General features: G+C 25.9%; 1 protein-coding gene across 3 annotated transcripts in view; it reads right to left on the bottom strand.

The window, feature by feature from the left end:
- Window positions 1-22241, bottom strand: part of LOC117174566 (inositol-trisphosphate 3-kinase B) — a 157529-nt gene that overhangs the window by 79055 nt on the left and 56233 nt on the right. For all 3 annotated transcript variants that reach the window (XM_033363787.1, XM_033363788.1, XM_033363789.1), the window contains 2 exons: window positions 18760-19084; window positions 10869-11112 (listed from right to left, as the gene is read on the bottom strand). In XM_033363787.1, the coding sequence (XP_033219678.1) occupies window positions 10869-11112; window positions 18760-19084 (569 nt within the window). The remainder of the gene's footprint in view (window positions 1-10868; window positions 11113-18759; window positions 19085-22241) is intronic.

Genomic DNA, 22241 nt, shown 5'->3' with positions numbered 1-22241 from the left:
AGGATGACTTTTCTATCATAAAAGATGAATTTACAACCCAAAAGGATGAATTTTTAAAATAATTGTTGAATTTTTTACAAAAAATGATGAGTAACAAAATAGTTAATTTTTCCAATAATAATATTTTTAACAAAATAATTGAATTACTAACCAAATAGTTGAACCTTAAGCACACAAAGATGCACTTTCAAATTTAAAAAATTTTAAACAAAAAAGATAGAATATTTGAATTTTCATGACAAAAAGACAAATTTTTTAGCAGGCAGTTGCACTTTCTACAAAAAAGTTCATTTTCAATCAAGAGAGATGACTTTTCTACCATAAAAGATGAATTTTCAACCAATGAGTACATTTTTTGAGCTAAAAAATCGAATGTTTTAGAAAATAATGGACTTTAAAATCGGAAACGATGAAATTTTAACAAAAAAAAAAAAACATTTTCAATAAAGAATGATGAATTTTCAACAGGATAGTTGAATTATTAACCAAAAGTTGAACTTTTAACCAAAACCATATTTTTCTATCCAAAAAAACTACTTTTTATCAGAATAAACGTTTTTTCTGCCAAATTGTTTGGTTTTCAACAAACAAGATTAATTTTGTACCCGAAAAGAGAACTTTTCAAAAAAATACATGAGTTTTCTACCAAATTATTGAATCTTTAAATCATCATCATCTTTAAATGAAAACGAATTTTCAACAAAATTGTTAAATACCAACCAAAAAGATGAATTTTTAACCAAGAAGATTAATGTTCTGACAAAAAGACGAATTTGAACAAATTAGATGAATTTGCAACCAAAAAATATATTTTTCAAACAGAAAGTTTAATTTTCAACCAAATGGTTTAATTTTCTGCCAAACTGATGACTTTTTAAGCCAAAAAGAACTCTCTACAAAACAGAAGAATTTCCAACATAGAAATTAATTTAAAAGCCAATAGTTGAATTTTCAACTATAATTATGAATCCTTGATAAATCAAATTCACTTTTTTAAAGAATATTTCAATTTTCACTCAAACAATCGACTTCTCAACCAAATAAGATGAATTCTCAACGAAGAATGAAACAGTTGGTATATCAACAAAACTATTGCATTTTTAAACAAAAAGTCAAAAATTGTGTCAGTTTCAAAAACATATGTTTAACCAATCATTAAACGAATTTTAATCAAAATAGTTACATTTTCCACCAAAGAGATGAACCTTCAAACAAAAAAAAAAAAAAAAGAATTTTAAACAAAGTATGGAATTTTTTAGAAAAAGAACAAATGTATGACTTTTTAATAAAACAGTTGCATTTTGAACAAAATAATTACATTTTCAACCAAAAATTTGAACTTTGAAATAAAAAGATACATTTTTAACTAAAAAAAAAAAAAATATTTTTAACCAAAAACTGCAATACTTAATTGTCACTTTAAAAAATGGATGTTCAATCAAGCGTGAAACGAATTTTCATTAAAATAGTTAAATTTTTAACTAAAGAGATGAACATTATTCAACTAGAAAAATTACTTTTTATCAAAGTAGATGAATTATTGATAAAAAATATTAATTTTTTATTGAGTTATTTGATTCATGCACATGAAATGTGTTAAGCAATAATAAAATTACTAATAATTTAATTAATTATCGACTAACGATTAATTATTCGTTAAATTCTGTGTGCGGCAACCGGACGTACAATTTTGTGCCCCGGGTTGCAGCGTCAGGACAGCAGCTGAATTGTTTTGGTGATTTGGTGTATTTATCGGAATAATTGACAAGGGTAAAAATTACTTAAAAGATTTTATAAATAATCGGAATTCTTTCAAAATTTAAAAATATTTTTATTCTCTTCGAAACTTCTAAAATTCCTAAATATCTTTCAAACTGAATAGAATTACTCATAGCATTACGAAAAAAATTTGTGTTAAAAACCTACCAGATTATTTTTTAACAATTTTGAAAAATTTTAAAATTATTTTTAAATAATCTCTTAAAATGAATTTACGAACATAACAAATCATTAAACAATTTTCCAAGAATCTTATGAAAATCTTTGTATTATCTTAAAATCTTTTAAATTCCTTAAAATGCTTCAAAATTTAATTTCAAGAATCTAAATAATAATTTAAATTTTTTGAAATCTGTTCGAATTTTAAATTGTTTTCGAAATTTCTTCAAAACTTCTCAATTTCTTTAAAAATAATTCGAAATTTACACTTTTTTTTTAATCTTTCAAAATAAAAGAGTTGTTCAAAGTCTTGAAAAATTGGAAAAGTTTACTTTAAAATCTTCTACATTCTTTTTCATTTTCGAAACCTTTAAAAATGCTTAAAAAGCAGCTTTTTCCAAATTTCGAATAAATTACATATTAAAAACTAAATAATATAAAAACCTCGTTATACGTTAGTTAGTAGGTCTTTTTTAAAAATTAAATATAGAAAAAAAGGTACTACATAGATTCCTTATACAAGAATTGATAGATTCTTTATTTTTTTGAAAAAATTATTGTTTTAATCTAGGACAAGTGAAACAAATTGATCAAAAATGGCGTTATGCCTACAAAATTTTTAAAAACCTAAATATAGACTGTGGTAAAACATTTTTTTTCGAAATCACATTTTTTAAAGAATATTATTTTTAACTGGATAAAAATTTAGTTAAAATTTAAACAAATTTTACGTATTAATTTTTTTCAACCTTTTAGTATTTATATTTCTTGAAATTATTATGGTCCATTACATTTTTTTTTCGATATTCAAATTTTATTTTTTCGGAATAGAATGTTTTTGGATCATTTTCATTTTCATTCAGCATCCCCATATCTCGGAAGCAAGTTTTTAATTTTGTAAAAATTAAAAAATTTTGAGAATCCGTGAAATTTTCATTTTAAAATTCTCGGTCAATTTTCTCGCAAGTGGCTAAATGTTTTACAACAAAATTTTTTAATTTGTATTCAGATACTTAATATCTCGGGAGTATGTTTTTATCTTTTATTTGAAATGAAATTTATTTTCGCAATCTACAGCCGACATTATTCAAATTTTAGTTTAGTGCCACTTTGAGACTGTCAACTTCCACATCCGTTTTCATGAACCTGAATAAAATTTGGAATCAAAGATTTTTGCATCGTTTTATAAACACTTCAACTTGCGAGTGCACTTTTATTTTATGTTTAAATAGTAGTTTCGATTTTACAGAATGCATTTTCGCTCTCCTAAGAAATTTCTATTTTGTTGATTGTTCGTTATCTAGATCTGTGCTGCCACCCTTCAAGTATTCCTTAATTTTTTCCAGTAATAGACATTTTGATCAATGAAGTAATATTTTCGGAAAGTTTAGTAATTTAAAAAAATATATTTAGAAATAAACCTGTTTTATTAATCTCAATTTTATTATAAAATTGCAACTTTAAAAGTGTAGATATCGAACTTAAATTGTTTCCTTTACCGACAAAATTAGAGGGTCGCATATATTTTATAGATCTAACAAAAAAATAGAAAATAATTTGCATCTCTAAAGAAAGAAATTTCGGAGTTAAAGTTTTAGAAAATTAAAAAACAATGTGATGAGGCAACCCTACTATAATATATATGAAATATGTAGACTCCAAAGACTAATCCGAGAAGGTAAACTCCAAAGCCTGGAGGTCTGCCTTCTGGGAAGCTGATGTTCTATATCTAGAATATCTAGATAGTTGCGCAAATAGTACATGTGCGGATATATGGACCTCTGCCTTTCTCTTAGCCCCATATAAAAAGAACGATGACAATCAACCGAGAAATTCCAGAATCCATCTCAAATTTTCATCAAAAACGATTAAAGTCAAATCAATTTTTCAATTTTTCGGGAATACTTGTAATTAGAAGAACAGGGTGTCTACTCAAAACCAGGAAAAAAAATGTCCTGCCAATTGCCGTTTTTTCCATGTATAATTTTTCATAGCACGGATCAATGAAAATATTTCGCATTTTTTAAAACAATCGACTGGTAATATGTATACAGTTTCGATAGTTTATTATAAATAATGGACATTTTCAGTTTCTAGTGATTCAATTCATATGTTTAATTTAGAAAGCTTTGACCAATTATACTACAATATATTCTTAAATATATTAGCACCATTGATTAATGAGGTAATTATGTAAATAATACTAAAAACATAATTAATCCTTTTTTAATTTGTCTCTAAGGTTCATGAATTTGAATAATAATTATAATTGAATTATAATTCACACCAATTTTTTTTATTTCATACTTAAAATTCAGTGCAATATTTTAGGTAAAATTAATGTAAATACAATATTAAATTCAATTTAAACCGCTTCAAATTCCTAACTAAATAGTTGAATTTTTAACCAAAAAGATTAATTTTGTAACTGGAATGATGCATATTTAACTAGAACACTCAAGTTTTAAACTAAAAAGAAGAATTTTCAAAAAATAATATTTATTTTCAAACAAGAAGATTAATTATTATTTCCCAAAAAACAAGATTTTTCAACAAAAAGCATGAAATATCAACTATTTTAATTTTCAGTTAAAAAAATTAATGATCAACCAAAGAGATGAATTTTCAACTAAAATGATGAAATAATCAATTTTAATCAAAGTGATGGATTTTCAACTAAAATGATTAATCTTTATTAGGAATAGTTGAATTTTAGAGAAACAGATGAATTTTCAAACAAGATGTTAAATTTTCAAAGAATAAAATTTATTTTCTACCAAAAAGACGATTTTTCAACAAAATATATGAATTTTCAACAAAATAGTTTCTACTTTAACTAAAAAAGATAAATCCTCAACTAAAAATTGATTATTTAAATTTTCAGTTAAAAAAATTGTTGTTCAATCAAAGAGATGAATTTTTAAATAAAATGATGAATCATTCAATTTAAATAGTTGCATTTTCAGTTGAATAAAACAAATTTTCATTAAAAAAAAACTAACGAAATTTTAACTAAATGATGAATTCTAAACAAAAAGATGAATTTATAAACAAGATAAATTTTGAAACAAGAAGATTAATCTTCTACTAAAAAGATGATTTTTCAACAAAATACATTAATTTGAAATAAAACAGTTGAATTTTTTAACTAGAACAGGAACATTTTCATCCACATATTTGAAACGAACAAGGTTAATTTATACCAAAAGAACGAATTTTCAACAAAATACATGAATTTTTTACTAAAAAAGAACAATATTTGCAACAAAAGAAATGGTTTTTCAATTAAATTTATGGAATATTCAATTGGAATAGTTACATTTTCAGTTTAAAAAACAAATCATTTTCAATCAAAAACAAAATTAAATTTCAAAAAAATAGTTACGATTTCAAAGAAAGTGATAAATTTCCAACTAAAATCATGAATCTTCAACTAAAAGAAGATTAATTTTCATTGAATAGTTTAATTCCATTTTTAAACATAAGTTTTCTACCAAAGATATAAATTTTTTATTTTAAAATGATGAATATTCAACAGAAAAAATCAAGTTTTGATAAAAGAGTCAATTTTAATAATAATCAGTTTATTTCAACAAAGAAGACAACTTTTCAGCATGGGTAGTATAGTTAAATTTTAATTTTAAAAATTTATTTTAAACCAAACAAAAAGCTATTTTTCGAATTGTTATTCAATTTTAATTGCAAAAAAAATTAGGCACGCTCACGAACAAATTTCCTGACATTTGTGGGGTTTTCCAGGTACATAAAAATGTTTTGTTCCCTGAAGAATTTGAGGTATTTTTAGACGAATTGTCTCTTGAATTGAACAATAAATTACAAAGTCCGTTCTCAATTATACGTTCATCGGTTCCGTTCTGACGTAGGTGCGATATTGTTTGATATACGCATTGTGAATGATAAGTTAGAAAGCAGATTTCCTTATTTACTTATCCAAATTATCGTTAACATGTATTTTTTTGCTGGAAAACAAACTAAAAATACAATTACAAGCTGAGAGAACTATGTTTGAAAATATCTTTTTGAATAAATTCACAAACGTCAGAAATTTACCTAAAATGATACATTCAGATTATAAAAATTGGGGAAGTAAAGAACGGGTTTAAAAAAGGGCTTCATGGGTTTCATAGTTTGATATTTTCAAATTCCAAATAAAAAAAAATATAATCATTGTTTTCAAAATCAGTTTTTTAAATCTACTCACTACGGAAAGGTTTCACCAAATTCCAAAAATTTAAATTCCCTCTCTTTCTCTGACTTTGAGACGTGTGTATTCTAAGAAATTTAACAGAACTCTAGTGAATCTAAGAAATTTTTAGTTGATTTATCAGATTTCTAGAGTATTTAACAGAATCCTAGCAAATTTACAAGAATTATAGTGATTCAAACAAAAATTTCACAAAAATCAATAGAATTTTCGTGAATTTGACGTAATAAAATTCTTTGACTTTTAACAAAATTATAGACAATTTAATTTGAATGCAGTAAAAATGGATTTTTAACTAAAGCGTTTAACTTTAATCAAGTTGTTTTATTTTCAATCAAAAATATGAATTTTTAACTAAAATGATGTACATTTCACTAGAATACTTAAACTTTTAAACACAAACGATGAATTTTGAAACAGACAAATTAATTTTTATACCAAAAAGACGATTAAAAAAAGTTCAATTATTATTATTACATTTTCGACAAAATAGTTCAAGTTTTAACTTAAATAATTAAATTTTCAGTAAAGAAAATCAATTTTTAGCTAAAGAAAAGATTAATTTTCAACAAAATATCTAATTCTTCAACCAAAGAAATGAGCTTTCAATGAGAAAGATAAATCTTGAACGAAAAAAAAGTTGTTTACAAAAGAGTTTAACTTTGGATATATTTTCAGCCAAATTACATTTCTGCCAAGAAAGACGAATTTTCAACAAAATACATGATTTTTTAACCAAGCAATATCAATTTTCAACGAAAATTATAATAGTTAAAATGTCAAAAAAATAAATTTTCAACCAAAAAAAAAAAGAAAAACCAATTTTTAACAAAAATTTTTTTTCACCCAAAAAAACTATTTTGCAGCCAAAAATAGAAGAATTAACTTTTCGGTGAAAACAATTAATTATTTGTTATCAACAAAATTTATTAATTTTGAACTAAAAATATGCATTTTTAAGCAAAAATGGAACAGTTACATCTTCGAGTAAAAAAAAATAATTTCCAATTAAAAAGAAACAAATTTTCATCCAAAGAAATTAATTTTTAATCACAATGTTGCATTTTCAACCAAAAATATGAGTTTTTGACCAAATCGTGTAATTTACAAGAAAAAAATGAATTTCCTATTAACAAAAAAAAAACGAATTTTCAAATATAAATATATATATTTTTTTAATCAAAGAAATAAATTTTTAACAAAAATGGAATAGGTTAATTTTCTGAGAAACAGATAATCAAACAAGTTAAATTTTCAACAAAAAATGGAATAATTCAAATGAATTTTCAACCAAAAAGATAAATTTTCTACAAAATATAATATAGTTAAATTTTCAGTTAATGAATAAATGATAAATTAAAAAAAAAAAATATTTGAATTTGTAACCAAAGAAATTAATTTTGAACTTGAATGATGAAGTTTTAACTAATGAGAGTATTCTTCTACCAAAAAAGACGGATTTTTAAAAAAAGATAAAATTTCAATTAACAATATAAGTTAAATTTCAGTGAAAAAATTAATTTCCAATACAATTAAAGTCAATTTTCAACAAAATAGTATAATTTTCAACTAAGTAGATTAAATTTCTACCAAAAAATATACCTTTTCGACGAAAAAATCGAAGTTACATTTTCAGTTACAAAAATTAATTCTAAGTAATAAAAAACTAATTTTTAACCAAACAGATGAATTAGTCACCATCAAGATTAAATATTCTCTCTTTAAATTTAAATTTTCAATAAAATACAGTGATTTAAAACCAAATATTGGAATTTTTATCTTGGAAAGATAAATTTTTAAGCAAACATTTATGAGTTGAATTTTCAGTTAAAATAATTCAATTTCAACTAAATTAATTAATTTTGAACAAAAAAAAAGGTTTCCAACTAAAATGATTCACCAACCAAATAAATCACTTAAAAAAATAGTTTTACTTCCAACACAGTTGTTGAATTTTCAATTTTTTGGAATTACCTGACCTGCAGCAACTCTGTAATTTAAGGGGGTAGGGTACCTTGGCAAAAAAATCTAATTTTTGTACGTTACATTTTCTAAAAGTATAAAATTTCAAAAGTACATTTTTTCACTCGTTTTCTAGTTTTAAAGCTTTAAACGCATTTTTCTCGAAACCACGTTTTTAAAACGGGGCCCGCGATTTCTCAAAAACGATTTATCCGATCGTTACCAAATTTGAATCAGTTATTCTAGATTTTATTCCACGAGGATCGAACGATCGTTTTATTTTTATTATTATTTTCTATTAAACGAAAAACGAGTATTTTTTACCGAAAAAAAAATCAAATTTTGACTTTCAAAGTCCGCCTATTTGTGAAAAAATTATATATATTTTTAACTTTACAATCGATCAAAACTTTTCTACAACTGTTTATTCAAAAATGACTGTGACTCGATAAATTATTGATATTTTTACATGAAAAAATTATTAAGAAAGTTGAAATATGTGTCTTTCGAATGCCATAACACGTGTGCTCATATAAATAAAAGTTTTTTCAACAAAAATTTACGAAAAAAAAACTATTTTTTTTAACGTTAACCTACACTACCCCCTTAAAAAAGTATGTTTATTTCACTCTGGAATGTTTTTGTACATTTTTTTGAGCATATGTATTAATTATGCTCTATATTTGTTCAAACAATAAATCAGGGTGACTGTTTTAATCGAAGAAAAAAATTCCCGGTCATTTCCTAGTTTTTTCCAGATTCGCAAATATTTCCACGGTCAATAAAATTTAAAAAAATCGGACTCTATTCTAAACAGTTTTCCATTCAAAGTAATAAAAAGTGAACAACAAATTAAAGCATTCGAAGTGGAAGTCTTGAATTTGAAACTATTAAAATTGAAGTTTAAAAGTTTTTTAATTACAAAATTTTGTATTCAAGTGCTCCATAATTTACATGTATAAACTGGAAGGTACTAACACTTTTCAATTGACAGTTTTAAATGAAATGCATATAAACTGCAAAATTCAGAATTAAGTTCCACAAATAAAATCCACGTTAACATTTTCAATAGCCTAAATTGAAGAATCAATCAATGTACTTTACACATTTTCAAAATTATATTATCAAGTTATTTTAGGCTAGAAACATTAAAACTTTAATTTTTTTAACTTAAAAGTTATTAAATTAGAAGTTAAATTATTTTCATTTTAAATAGTTTAAGCATCCTTGTCAGGGTTTAAAGTTTTATTTCAAAATCTTGAGAAATCTAGCAGTTGTTTTAAAATTCTTCATATTTAAAATTATTTTTTAAATGAATTCATATAATTTAAACGAAGTGTGTATACCGACAAAATTCGCCTATTCGTACCGAAATTTCGGTGCAATTGCACACAACCTGATTTAAAACAAAATGTTGATATTTGCAGATTTCAAAACAAAAAATTTAGAAGCTTGTTAAGAATTGCAAAAGGCTCCAAAAGAATAAAAACATTTCCCTAATATTCCTAGGCAAATTGAAAATGATTTTAAGAGATTTTCAAAATAGTCGAAAAAGACCCTGGAAGATGTTAAGGATTAAAAAAAAAATGTAGGATTTTCTAAAAAACGTTGGAAAATTTCTATTCAAGTTTTAATTTAATTTAGAGTCTCTTCAAAACTCCTAAATATCACTTAAAATTACTCAAATTTTTTCTACAAATAATAAGTATTCCATTTTATATTTCTACATAAATATTCAACAATTTCGCTTACGAATTGAACATTTATCAAATAGAACAATAAAAATTGTAACGTTCAAAGTTAAAAATCTTTTCGAAATTTTAACAATTCAAAGCTATCTATATCAATGAAATACAATTATAATTATACACTTTTAAATACTTGTTTTCAATTTACGCGTATTAAATTAATAGTCAAATATTGCTAAATATTAAATAATTATTCTTTTTCTTAATTACAAAATTTCAAATTAAATAAATTAAAAAGTGAATAATTTAGACTGAAGCAATATTTTTAATTTAATAAAAGCCTTTAATTACGAATGTATTATTACTAAGTAATTTTTCAGTTGATAATAGTTTATAAAGTTTAAATTGCACCTTTATATTTTTTAATGTCTAAGACTTTCGAATTGCAACAGTAACAATCTTTAAATTCATAATCTATATAGTTTTTAATACTTAGAGTACAGATCCTTTAAAAAAATTAAGTATTCATTTATTTATATTTACACTTGCTAAAATAATACAGTTTTTTATCAAAAATTTTCAACTTAAAACGATTTTAATTGTTAATTTTTGAAGTCTTTAAGATTGCACTTTAAAATTCTTTAAATTAAAAATGTACGCTTAAAAATAAAAATCTAAAATGAAGAATTTTAAAGTCAAAGATTTTTGAATTACGCATTGTAAACTTAATGATATCAAAATTGAAAAATATATCAATTCAACTAGTTATTTTTAAAACTGTTGAAATCGAACTTGGGCAGATTTTTCTTCTGAAAATTTGCAAAATTCTCTATAAATGCTCTGTTCAAGCTTAAATGCTGAGCATATTTTCGAGAGAATTTGCGAAACATGAACTTCTTGGGAATTTAAGAACTCTACCCAGGTCTATGACTTTTCTTTTGCTATGAGTCGACTGTATTATCGATATTCGATTTGCTAGAATTCGCAGAAGACTCGCCAGATGGCAACCTTCATCAAGAAACTGAAATTATCGATACGAAAATGAGATTACTCACCTTTGAAGGTTTCACCGGATGCAGTTCAGTGACCTCAAATTCATCTCCGCTGAGACTAGAGTTTGTGGAACAGTCAGAAATTTTTCGCACCGGAGGGATGTTCAAAAAAGCGACAGAAGATTTCTCCTGATCCGAAGAAATCTGTTCATAATCCGCGCCCTGATTAGCTTCTTGCAGCTTCGTCAGATAGGGGCTCGATGATCCAAAACAGGAATTTCTTCTGGTCCCATTCTCGTGAAGATTCCTAAAATAAAATAAAAAATTAGAATGATGACTTCTGGTTTTATTCGCGGATGAGAGACTTTCATTCTACCCTTAATTGGCGAATCGAATTGAATATAAAAAAGCATTGACGTGCGACATTTTTATGGACGCAGAACATTTATTTTATTTCATGGCATCAACTCGATTCCCTTGGCATGAAGGTCGGGACCATCGTAAAAAAGCAAAACACATGAGGGCACATGAGTACACCTCAATTACGCCTATTATCGCGCTTACGCTTATCAGCACTTCTCTCAGGGTGGCCACTATTTTTTAAGTTTTCGTCTCCAGGCTTTCTCCCGGTAATACAGACTAGCAGTAAATATGCAAATTTAAAAATTCATTATTAAACCAATTTTTTAATAAAAGTGTTTAAATATTTTTGAAACAATAATTATTATTTTCGAAATTCAAGCGTATGAAATTCGCTAAAAATTAAACAATTTTAATTCGAATTGGTGAATCACGAACCTATTATGATTTAAAATTACAAACTTGAAAATAGAACAAAGTCAAAACGTTAAAAATTTCATATTTTAAGATTCAAATATTCAGGGTGGCCGTTTTAATCGACGAAATAAATTCCCGGTCTTTTGCCCGGTTTTTCCCGGTTCACAAACATTTTTCACAGTCAATGAAATTTAAAAAATCAAACATTAAATCTAATTGTTCCATTCGCAGTAATAAGAACTGAGTTGCAAATTAAAGCACTCAATGTGGAACTGTTAAATTTTGAACTTTTAAAATTAAAATTAAAAAGTTTTTAATTACAAAATGTTGTATTAAAATGCTCAATAATTTACGCGTATAAAATTAAAGGTACTGACATTGTTCAATATAAAAAAATATAAATCTACGTTATCATTTTCAATGCTCTAAATTAAAAAATCAATCAAGGAACTTTAAAATTTTCAAAATTATATAATTTTAAGGAATTTTAAGCTAGAAACATTAAATATTGAAAAATTGAAAACATTTTAACAGAGCACTTCTTAAATTAGAAATTCAATTATTTTCTTTTTAAATAGTTTAAACATCCTTGAAAAGCTTTAAAATTATATTTCAAACTCTTGAGAAATCAAGAAGTTGTTTTCAATTTGTTTTAAATTTAAAATTAGTTTGGAAATTTTTTCAAAACTTCTAAAGATCTGTCAAAATTAATTAAATTTTTTCTACAATTTTCAGAAAATCCTGCAAATTTTAGAACATTTCTTTACAATTTGGATACATAAATAACAATTGAACATTTATTATTTGTAGGCGAAATTTGAGTAATTTTAAGAGATATATAGAAGTTTTGAAAAGATTCAAACTTAATTTAAAACTTGAAATTATAGCCTAACATAAAACAAAATGTAGATTTTCGCAGATTTTAAACACAAAAATTAGATTCTTTTTAAAACTCCTAAATATCTCTTAAAATTACTCAAATTTTGTCTACAATTGTTCATTTGTAAATTATACATCAAAATTTAACAATTTTACTTACAAATCAAGCATTTTTCAAATACAACAATTAAAACTGTAACGTTCAAAGTTTAAAAGCTCTTCGAAATTTTAAAGATTCCAGGCTTTCTATTTCAAACAATTCAGTTAAAGATTCTTCAATTTTTAATATTTGGTTGTAATTTACTTGTCTTAAATAAAAATTCAAATATTGCTGAATATTCAATAATTAGTCTTTTTTTTTAATTTCAAATTAAATGGGTTAAAAATTGAATATTTTAGACTGAAACAATATTTTAAATTTAATAAAATCCTTTAAATAAGAATATATTATTATAAAGTTATTTTGAAGTTTTGTCAAATCGTTTTTGGTCACTTTTTATTACTTAAAGTACAGATAAATTTAAAAAAATTATTTATTTATTAAATAAAAATGTTTTTTATAGAAAATTTTCAGCATCCAAGGCTTTTGTTTCTTACTTGTTCAAGTCTTTAAGAAAACATTTAAAAATTCGTTAAATTAAAAATGTAAGCTTAAAAATTAAAATTTTAGAGTAAAAAAATGTTGAATTACGCATTGTAAGCATTGTAATTCAAAATTCTATGGAATTGGAATTGTATTCTTCATAAGTAAAGGCGTTCAAAATTAAATAACTGAATATTAGAAACTTTTCAATTGGATTAATTTTAAATTCAAAGCGATTACAATTTCACAATTGAATATTGAAAATCAAATTGAATCTTTCGAAGTCCAATCTTCTGAAATTCTAGAATTTTAAATTGTAATTACATAATAAAATTATAATTTAACATTAGATCTAATAAAACAATGTTTTCTAACATGAAAAAATGAATGGCATTATTCTAAAAAAAAAAAACTTTCAAAATAAATAGTAGTTTTAAATGGAAAACATTTCTACTCCGGAACTTTAAAACTTAAACGAATGAGAACTTTATTTAAAAATGGAAAACAATTGTAGTCACCAAAAATAGTAATAATAAAACTTTTCTGTACACAAGCCCTTTGAAAATTCAAGTATTTGAAGTGAATTAAAATCCCTTCAAATTTAATAATTTCTAAATGTCAAATGATACTGTCCAAAGTTCAACCAATTCAATTTTAATTGCAAAATTAAAACCTACGAAAGGGAAAAATTTAGCGTTCATCATGAAAATTCGGAACTCTAAAGTTGTAACCATTTTTCGAATCACATATTTCTCAATTTGAAATTATTTATTTCTTTAAATCTGCAACTAAAAATCGAACAGTTTTAGGATCTTACATTAAAACTTAAAAATTAAAATAAAGAATACAAAACAATATTGCTATGATGATTTCTTTTTCTAAATTTTACTATTTTACGCTTCTCAATTCGAAATTGCTTTATATTTACATCTTAAATTATTAAAGTCAAAGCTGACCGTCAAGGCTTTTGATATAGAAATATTTAATAGCGAAATGGTCCCGAAATTTTAAATATTTAAATTTGAAAATGTAATATTGTGAAATTCGAAACATCCAAAACTTAGCCTAAAAATTAATTTAAATTATAGAAATTTTAAAGACGATAAATATATTATTAACTAACTGGAGGATTTTAAATATTGCGAGAGAATATTGGAAAAAGAAAACATTCAAAATATAAAACGCCAAAGAATCAATAATAAATATTTATTTTTTATTTTATTTATTATTGAAACAATTTTTAAATCGCTTAGCTAAACAAATCAAGAGTTGTTTCAATTTCCTCAAAACATGAAAGTCTTTATCAACGGCTTTTTTCATTTTATTTTTTTATCAAATAATCAAAAAAATTAAATTTATTTTTAATTCGAATAATTCTTTTCATAATAGAGGTAAATTTCCAACAAAATAGTTCAGTATTAAAGTCAAAATGTCGAATAGTTTAGAAAACTGTTGAATTTAAAACACGAAATATTAATTTTCAATAAAATAGTCGAATTTAAAAAAAGGGTTTTCAACTAAACAGTTGGGAATAGTACAAAAAAAAATTGAGAATTTTCAAGCAAAGGAGGCGAATTTATTTTCAACAAAAAATATAATTTTCATATGAAAAAGATGAATTTTTAGCAGCAAATTTGGATTTAAAACCTAATAGTTGGTCTATGAGAAAAAAAGCGAATTTTCAATAAATAAGAAGAATTTTTAAACAATTGGTTAAATGTTCATGCCAAAAAGAGGAAAGTTAGGTTTCCAACCAAAAAAGTTCATTTTCAAAAAAGTATAATGCATTTTTTTACCAAAAGACTGACTTTTCTACTATAAAAGAGGAATTTTTATCCAAAAGGATAAATTATCTATCCAAAAAGGCCGATATTTCACAAAACAGTTTGATTTTCGTCCAAAAAAGTTGAATTTTAAACAAAATAATTCTATTTTCAACCAAACAGTCGAATTTTTATTCAAAACTGGTTAAATTTTCTTATTGGGTTTTAATAATTTAGTCCGAATTTGATCGAAAAAACGATAAAAAGAGAAAGTTTCTTGAACTTATAGGAATTTTTTATAAAATAGGGAAAAAGGGGAATAGTGAAAAGAGTGAGAAAAATATCATTCAATTTGAAATAATTATATTTTAAACGTTTTCAACTTCAAAATGTCCAATTATTAAGGCTTGATGATAAATTATTCAATTTTTAATGTTTTGAATTAAAATGGTACAATTTTTTTCTAATTTCAATTTTAAAACTTTTACTGCGATTAAAATTAAAACTAAGAATCGCGAACTTCTGAGAAAAAATCTGCCCGCCTAGCGGGCACATTCTCATCGCGCGCTTCGTTCGCAAGTTTGAGCGCGCCTAGGGCGCGCGACGGTTGAGTCTCAAGCTTCGCGATCAATAATAGGTTACCTCGCGCTTCGCGCTCGAACATAATTACACCTTGCGCTTCGCGCTCGGATATTTATTCTACTTAATTAAGTATAATCAAAAATTAAGGTTCTCAAAGCTCTGTAGGCTTTGAGGTACACATTTTCATCGTGACACTCGCGCTGCGCGCTCGATTTCCGACAGACATTTGTAAACAGGTTTTGCTGAATTTTTTTCTCGTAACTTTCGTCGTTTTTCCACACATTTTTTTTATTTTACTTTTTTCAACGTCATTTTTCACGAATAAAACAAAAAGTACGCGTCCTATCAAGAAGTGATTTCTTAACGAAATTGTTTTTTTTTTGGGATAACCATTTTTGTTAATTCATCTTTTTTTGTATCCTACATAGTTTGTCCACAAAATGGAATTTTTTATTTTCCATTATTTTCTGTGCAATCAAAATTTGAATTTTCGATTTTTGAAGAAAATCCAAAAATTTGTTATGATAATCTTATAGGGATTTAAAAAATGTATCTTTTTCTTCTCTTGATTTTTTTTTCATATCGTCCGTTTTTCGGCTTCAAATTTTGATTTTCAGTTGATTAAAAAAATTTTGAAAACGCTATAACTCTGAGAATTTTCTTTTATCGAAAAGAGCCATTCGGGTAAATTGTTTGTTCTTTTCAATACTATAAATATCCGTACATAGAATTTTCAAATTCAGAAAAAAGTGGTCTCAAAAATTTTGAAAATGCGCTCACTCTTTGAATTTTTATCAAAAATGGCTGGTTAACGAACTCGTCCTTTCTTTTAGGACCTAGAAAAAGTGTGCCAAAGATGGATTTGATTCGTTCATTTTTTCGAGAGTTATCGTGTTTGCGGACGGATGGACGGCCGGACAGACAGACAGACAGACAGACACCATCTTGAAAACCTGATTTTCGGATTCAGGGGGTCTCGAAACGTGGAGATCCGTTGAAAAAGTGTGATGTCAAATTTCCGACAATTCTAATACTTTCTCAATCATAAATGATGAGAATGTAAAAAGGGTAAAAAGTCATTCAGTCTCATTTTTCTTCAGAATGTCGCATGAAGTCGCATTTTTCAAAAAAGTGGAAAAAAAGTCTAAAAAGGCGTACGATCCGAACCCTGAACCGGCAGTAATTTACCAAACCTTTTTTCTAGCTCTTATTTCTATCATTACGTAGTAGAAAAATATTTTATATGATAATAGGGTTTATAAAAAGAAACTGCTCAGCATACAATGAATCTGTTGACATTTAAAGCGTTACATACACTGCATTTATAACATGTTTATATGAATTACATTTGAGGAAGAGCAATAGCCTCTCAAATTTCTAAGGCTGAACAAGCAAATAATAAAATTTGAATTTGGTTGTGGAGGGGGGCGTAATGATATCTTAATTTTTAGTCGAATAGTGAACTATTTACTTGAAAATTAATTTTTTTAGTTAAAAATTCATCAATTCAGTTTCAAAAATTTTAATTTTTTGTTTTGCCTTTTCTTGTAAAAAATTTGTTTGTTTTTTTTCGTAGCAGATTAATCCTCTTTGTACCAAGAGACAAAATTTGAAAATGGAAAATTAATTTTTTCAACTGGAAGTATCACAATCCACTGTTGGTAGAAACTTGATCTTTCTTAATTGAAACTTCAACTATTTGGTTGGAAAATTGGTGCTTTTTTGGTACAAAATTAATCTTTTTTATTGAAAATTTAACTGTTTGGCTGATAATTGAAAGATTTTGTTTAAAATTCAGGTTTTGCTTGCTGTAAAAAATCAATTTTTTGGGTTAAAAATGCAACTGTTTAGTTTAAATATCTTGAGCATTACTCGTACATTTTTGATTGGAAATTTATCTTTTTAGGTGGAAAATTTAACTACTTTCATGAAAATTCATTTTTTGATGGTCAACAATTAATTTTTCAACTGAAAATTTAGCAATTTAGTTAAAAATTCATCTGTTTAGTTGAAAATATTTTTTTTGTTGAAAACAAAATATTTTCGTATTTAATTTCAACTGTCTGCTAGAAAATTCGTTTTCCTTTCGTTGAAAATTAATTTTTTAAACAAAAAATGTTGCTAATGCATTTTTTGTTTAAAATTCATATTTTTAGTAAGAAAATTCAACTACTTTGTTGAAAATTCAGTATCCTTTGTTTGTTAAAAATGAATGTTTTAACTGAAAATTAAATTAAAATTTTAAGAAATTAATCTTATTGTTAGAAAAATAAATTTTCTCGGCTGAAAATATAACTGTTTGGTTGGTAATTAATATATTTTGTTCGACAATTCAAAAAGTTTGTTAAAAATTAGTTTTTTTTGCTGGTAAAAATTCATTTTTTAAACGGAAACATTTGGTTGAAAATAACTTTTTTGCTGGGAATTCTTGTTTTCAAATTCAACTATGTTTGGTAGATGATTCAAGTGTTTTTTGAGAAAATTCGTTTTTTCACTGAAAATTATTTTTTAAAATAAATATTTAAATATTACATTTTTTGTTAAAAATTGATCTTTTTAATTTAAAAAGTCAACTCTTTGTTTTAAAATTCAAGTATTCGGCTAAAAATTCATTTATCACCTTTTTTGTACCAAAAAATAGTCTTCATGGTTCAAAAATCAACTTTTTGGTTGAAAACTCAACTATTCAATTGAAGCTTTAACTGTTTTCTATTAATCTCGTGTCTTTGCCTTGAAAATTCAACATTTTGGATGCAATTTTAAATAGTTTTGGTTGAAAATTATTTTTTTGTTTTGAAAATTAAACTGTCGACCTATTTGTGCTGGAAATATCAACTATCATATTTTTCGTCTTTTTTGGATGAATTCCAACTATGTTTTATTTAAAATTCAAATTTTTTTGTTGAAAATTCATATTTTGGATTGAAAATTCAACAATTCAGTTTTATTCATTTTCTTTCTTGAATAAAAAATCTTGGTAGAAATTCCATCTTTTTTAGATAAAAATCTAACTAATTGGTTAAAAATTAATCTATTCTGGTTGAAAATTCAACTACTTGGGAGAAGGTTAAACTATTTTGTTAATTATTAATTTTTTCTCGTTGGACATTTTTTTCTTTCTGAGAATTCATATACAGTAATCTCAAATCGTCTTACGTTATTTTTGGATAGCCCCTAAATAATAATAACTGTAATAATATATAATATAATATAATAATAAATATAATAACTTATAAAACCTAAACAAAGGGGGGATTACGTGGTTAAAAATATCAGAGAAAAAAAAGTTTACGTAATTTATGCACGACCCCTGAATAAATATATTTAAATTAAGAAAATATTTAAAGTTTGAAATTGATTGAATCTTTACCTCGAAGAAGGGGCACACGTGGGACTAATGCAGAGACAGCAGGAATCGGAGTGACGCCTGTGCCGGCAAACTTGAAGGAGATGATTGTCTTCCCGAAATTCTCGAATCTCATCACAGTCAAGGCAAGAGCAGCTGCTTGCTTGACTTGGAGTTCCGCTGTGTCCTTCAAACTTTTCTAAATCAGGATCACTTCTTTCGAATCTCTCATCAATGTACGAATAGTCGGAGTAATCGCTCACTACAACGCTGGGAGTCCTCCAGTATCTTGGCCTTCCTTCATTCGATTCGTAATCCACATTGTCACCCAAAATTGTATTATCCCATCCTGGAACGATCAAATCATGCTGTTAATTCAATCATTATTCAGAAGGTCAAAATTTACAAGTTTCATACTGTGACAGTACGCAATAAAAACGAATTCAGAGAGGACGTTTGCAAATTGTTTCAATCTTCATTTGAAATTTACAGAAAACTAAAACCTAGAAGTCATTCATTCTGAAAAGTTTTCAATAAGAAAATGCAGACTTTAGAGCCCAAATAATCTCAAAACAGGGAAAACAGGATGATTTTCAACAAAAATAAGGAAATAATAGAGAAATAAATTCTTTTCATTAAAATTAACGTAGGTAGCATATTAAATTCAATATGAAACGCTTTAAATTTTATATATTTGAATATTTCAGAATCCGTTGATTTGTAATCCAAAAAGATGAATTTTCAACAACAAAAAAGACGTAATTTTGGACTAAATTTTTCAACTTTCAACCGAAGGGATGAATCTTCAACAAAAATGAAATTCTTAACAAAATAGTGAGTTAAAATTCCTGAAGTGCGTACGCCATTTTTCGTTAAAAAATAAAAATTAAAAAGTGTCCCAAAGTCGTCAAGTGTACATCAATTTAATAATATCCCACCCCATAGTTTTTAGAAAATTCAATTGTTCATTACTTATTTTTGCAATCAAATATTTCATGGATATTTTTTTAGCATATTTTGTCTCAATTAATCTAATAATACTATAATTTTTACATAGAATTCATATTGTTATTATTCAGGGCTCCAACTCAAATTTAATTTTCTAATGGGGTATGTAGAAAATACAATTAACATGAAAATGCGAGAACGGTTTTGTGATCTCAAGGGTAGGTGCTAACAAAATTAAATTTTCATACACGTTGTGGACTAAAATTAACCATCAAATACTAAACAAAACGCGGATATAACTACGGCAGCTCGTGCAAGTCGCCACATGCTCCGGACGGACATGCGAAGCGCATTTTCATATTGCTAAATATATTTACTAGATACCCCATGAAAAAAATTTCAACTTGAGATGGAGCACTACGTAAAAATGACATTTGTTTATAAAAAATGATTAAAAATGACTTAAATAAACTTGTTTCCACAGTTTTTTATTTTGTTGTGAAGTTCATTTCTTGTGAGTTATGCCTGTATTTTTTTAAAAAAATTTCAGATCGTAGTTTGGGCGTAAACGATTTTTCAAAAAAATTTCTATAAAATATTTAATTACAAAAATAAGTAATAAGCAATTGCATTTTCTAAAAAATATTGGGTGGGATATTTGCTGAATTGATGTATGCTTGACGAGTGTGCGACGCTTTTTAATTTTCATGATTTCACGAGAAATGGCGTTCCCATTTCAGGAATTTTGACCCAGTTCAATTTTCAACAAAGCGGTTGAATTTACAACCGAAAAAATATACATTCTCGACAAAAAACGTATATTTGATACTTCAACAAAAAGAGATTTAAAAATGTATTGAAAAATAGTAAAAGAGACCAAAATAGATGGTTTTCAATAAAGTAGTTGAATTTTTCAGATAAAAAGTCGAATATTGTAGAATCAGGTTATTTTTAAAACCCAAAAACATGAATTTTCAGAAAAACAGTTGAACTTTTAACAAACAAATATGCATTTTTAATCAAATATTTCAGTTTTTTATTTAAAAATTAAACTTCAACCAAACCGTTTAATTTTCACCCAAAAATGTTATTTTTTATTTTAAATGAAAGACAGTTTAATTCAACCTAAAAAAATGGATTTTGAAAAAATAAACAAATTTTCTATCAAATACTCGAATTATCAGTTTGAAAAGTAAAATCTACCTTTAAAAAGTTAAATTTTCTACCAATGAGATGAATATTTAATAGAGAAATTATTCTTTAACAAAAAAGTTAAAATTTCAACCAAGCAGTTGAATTTTAACAACAAAAATCTGCCCGCGACTTTTGGTTCTCGTGCTTTGCGCTCGATTTCGTATTTTTCTCGCGCTCAATTGTACATTTATCTCGCGCTCGATTATGTATTTACCTCGTGCTACGCGCTCGGTCTTTATATTTTCGCACATTCTTACACAAACATTTTAAAATTAAGACTCAAAATATCCACCACTGTAATTTTGTGATTGTGAATTCTCTTTCGTTAAAAAAGGTTAGCTCGAGAGTTTGAGCGCACCTACGGCACGCGACTGATGGCAATCGCACTCCGCGCTTAGTCTTTGCATTTCTTCCGCATTCGGGCACAGGCCCTCTAAAATCAAAGGTGAACAGACCGACAACTGTAATTTTGTGATTTTGACTCTCTTTTGTTAAAGCTCTTTTGGCTTTAACCCTTAAACGGCTAAAACGCCACTACCAGTACACTGCTTTTCAACGGCCAATAACTAAGACGATTCGACACTAGAAAAAATTAAGACACATATATTTTTATTGCTTAAGATATGCTCTTTCCGACGGTGCCAATGAAATTCCTCACAAGATTTTCTTATCCCAAAATGCAGTTTAAACAAAAAAAAAACGTGATTTTTCGTGCCTATTTTTTTTGTGAACCATTTTCCAAAGCTTTTAGAGTCTGTAATTAACCAGGAATCTCACTAACGGGTGGAATAAATGTCTAAACTTTGAGAATCCATAGTTCAAAGATGGATTTTTCGTTTTAGTATTTTCAAAATGGCGTCTTAATGGCAAAATTTTTGTGAAAACATTCATGAATTTTTTTACAATAAACGATGCGCTTTTCGGAAAAATCATCAAGAATAAAAAGTTCATGTAATCAGCCAAGGAATACGCCTGATTTTTTTCGAAGCGTTTTGAGCAAAATTTTAGATTTTGCATATGAACAATTTTTGCAAAATTCCAAATTTTGCTCAAAACGCTCCGCTCCGGAAAAATTCAGGCGTATTTTTCGGCTGATTAAAAGAACTTTTTATTCTTGACAAATTTTCCGAAAAGCGCATAGTTTTTCAATAAAAAATTTTCATAGTTCCAAGCATCATGTAAGAGTAAAATGATTCACGAATATCTATCGTCCGTCTGCCGCAAACAAAGTTTACGTTGCCCAACTATCACCAACGTGGAGTTCGACGAATATCGATAGTCTCTTTTTTTTTAAGGGATTTTATATATTTTTTTTACATTTTTTAATTTTTTTTATGGAGAATTTTTTTCATTTCAGATTTCAA

This window comes from Belonocnema kinseyi, chromosome 6 (genome assembly GCF_010883055.1).
Source record: "Belonocnema kinseyi isolate 2016_QV_RU_SX_M_011 chromosome 6, B_treatae_v1, whole genome shotgun sequence".
NCBI lineage: Eukaryota > Metazoa > Arthropoda > Insecta > Hymenoptera > Cynipidae > Belonocnema > Belonocnema kinseyi.
Note: the sequence above shows the minus strand (reverse complement) of the source record. Positions and strands in the feature narration are given on the sequence as shown.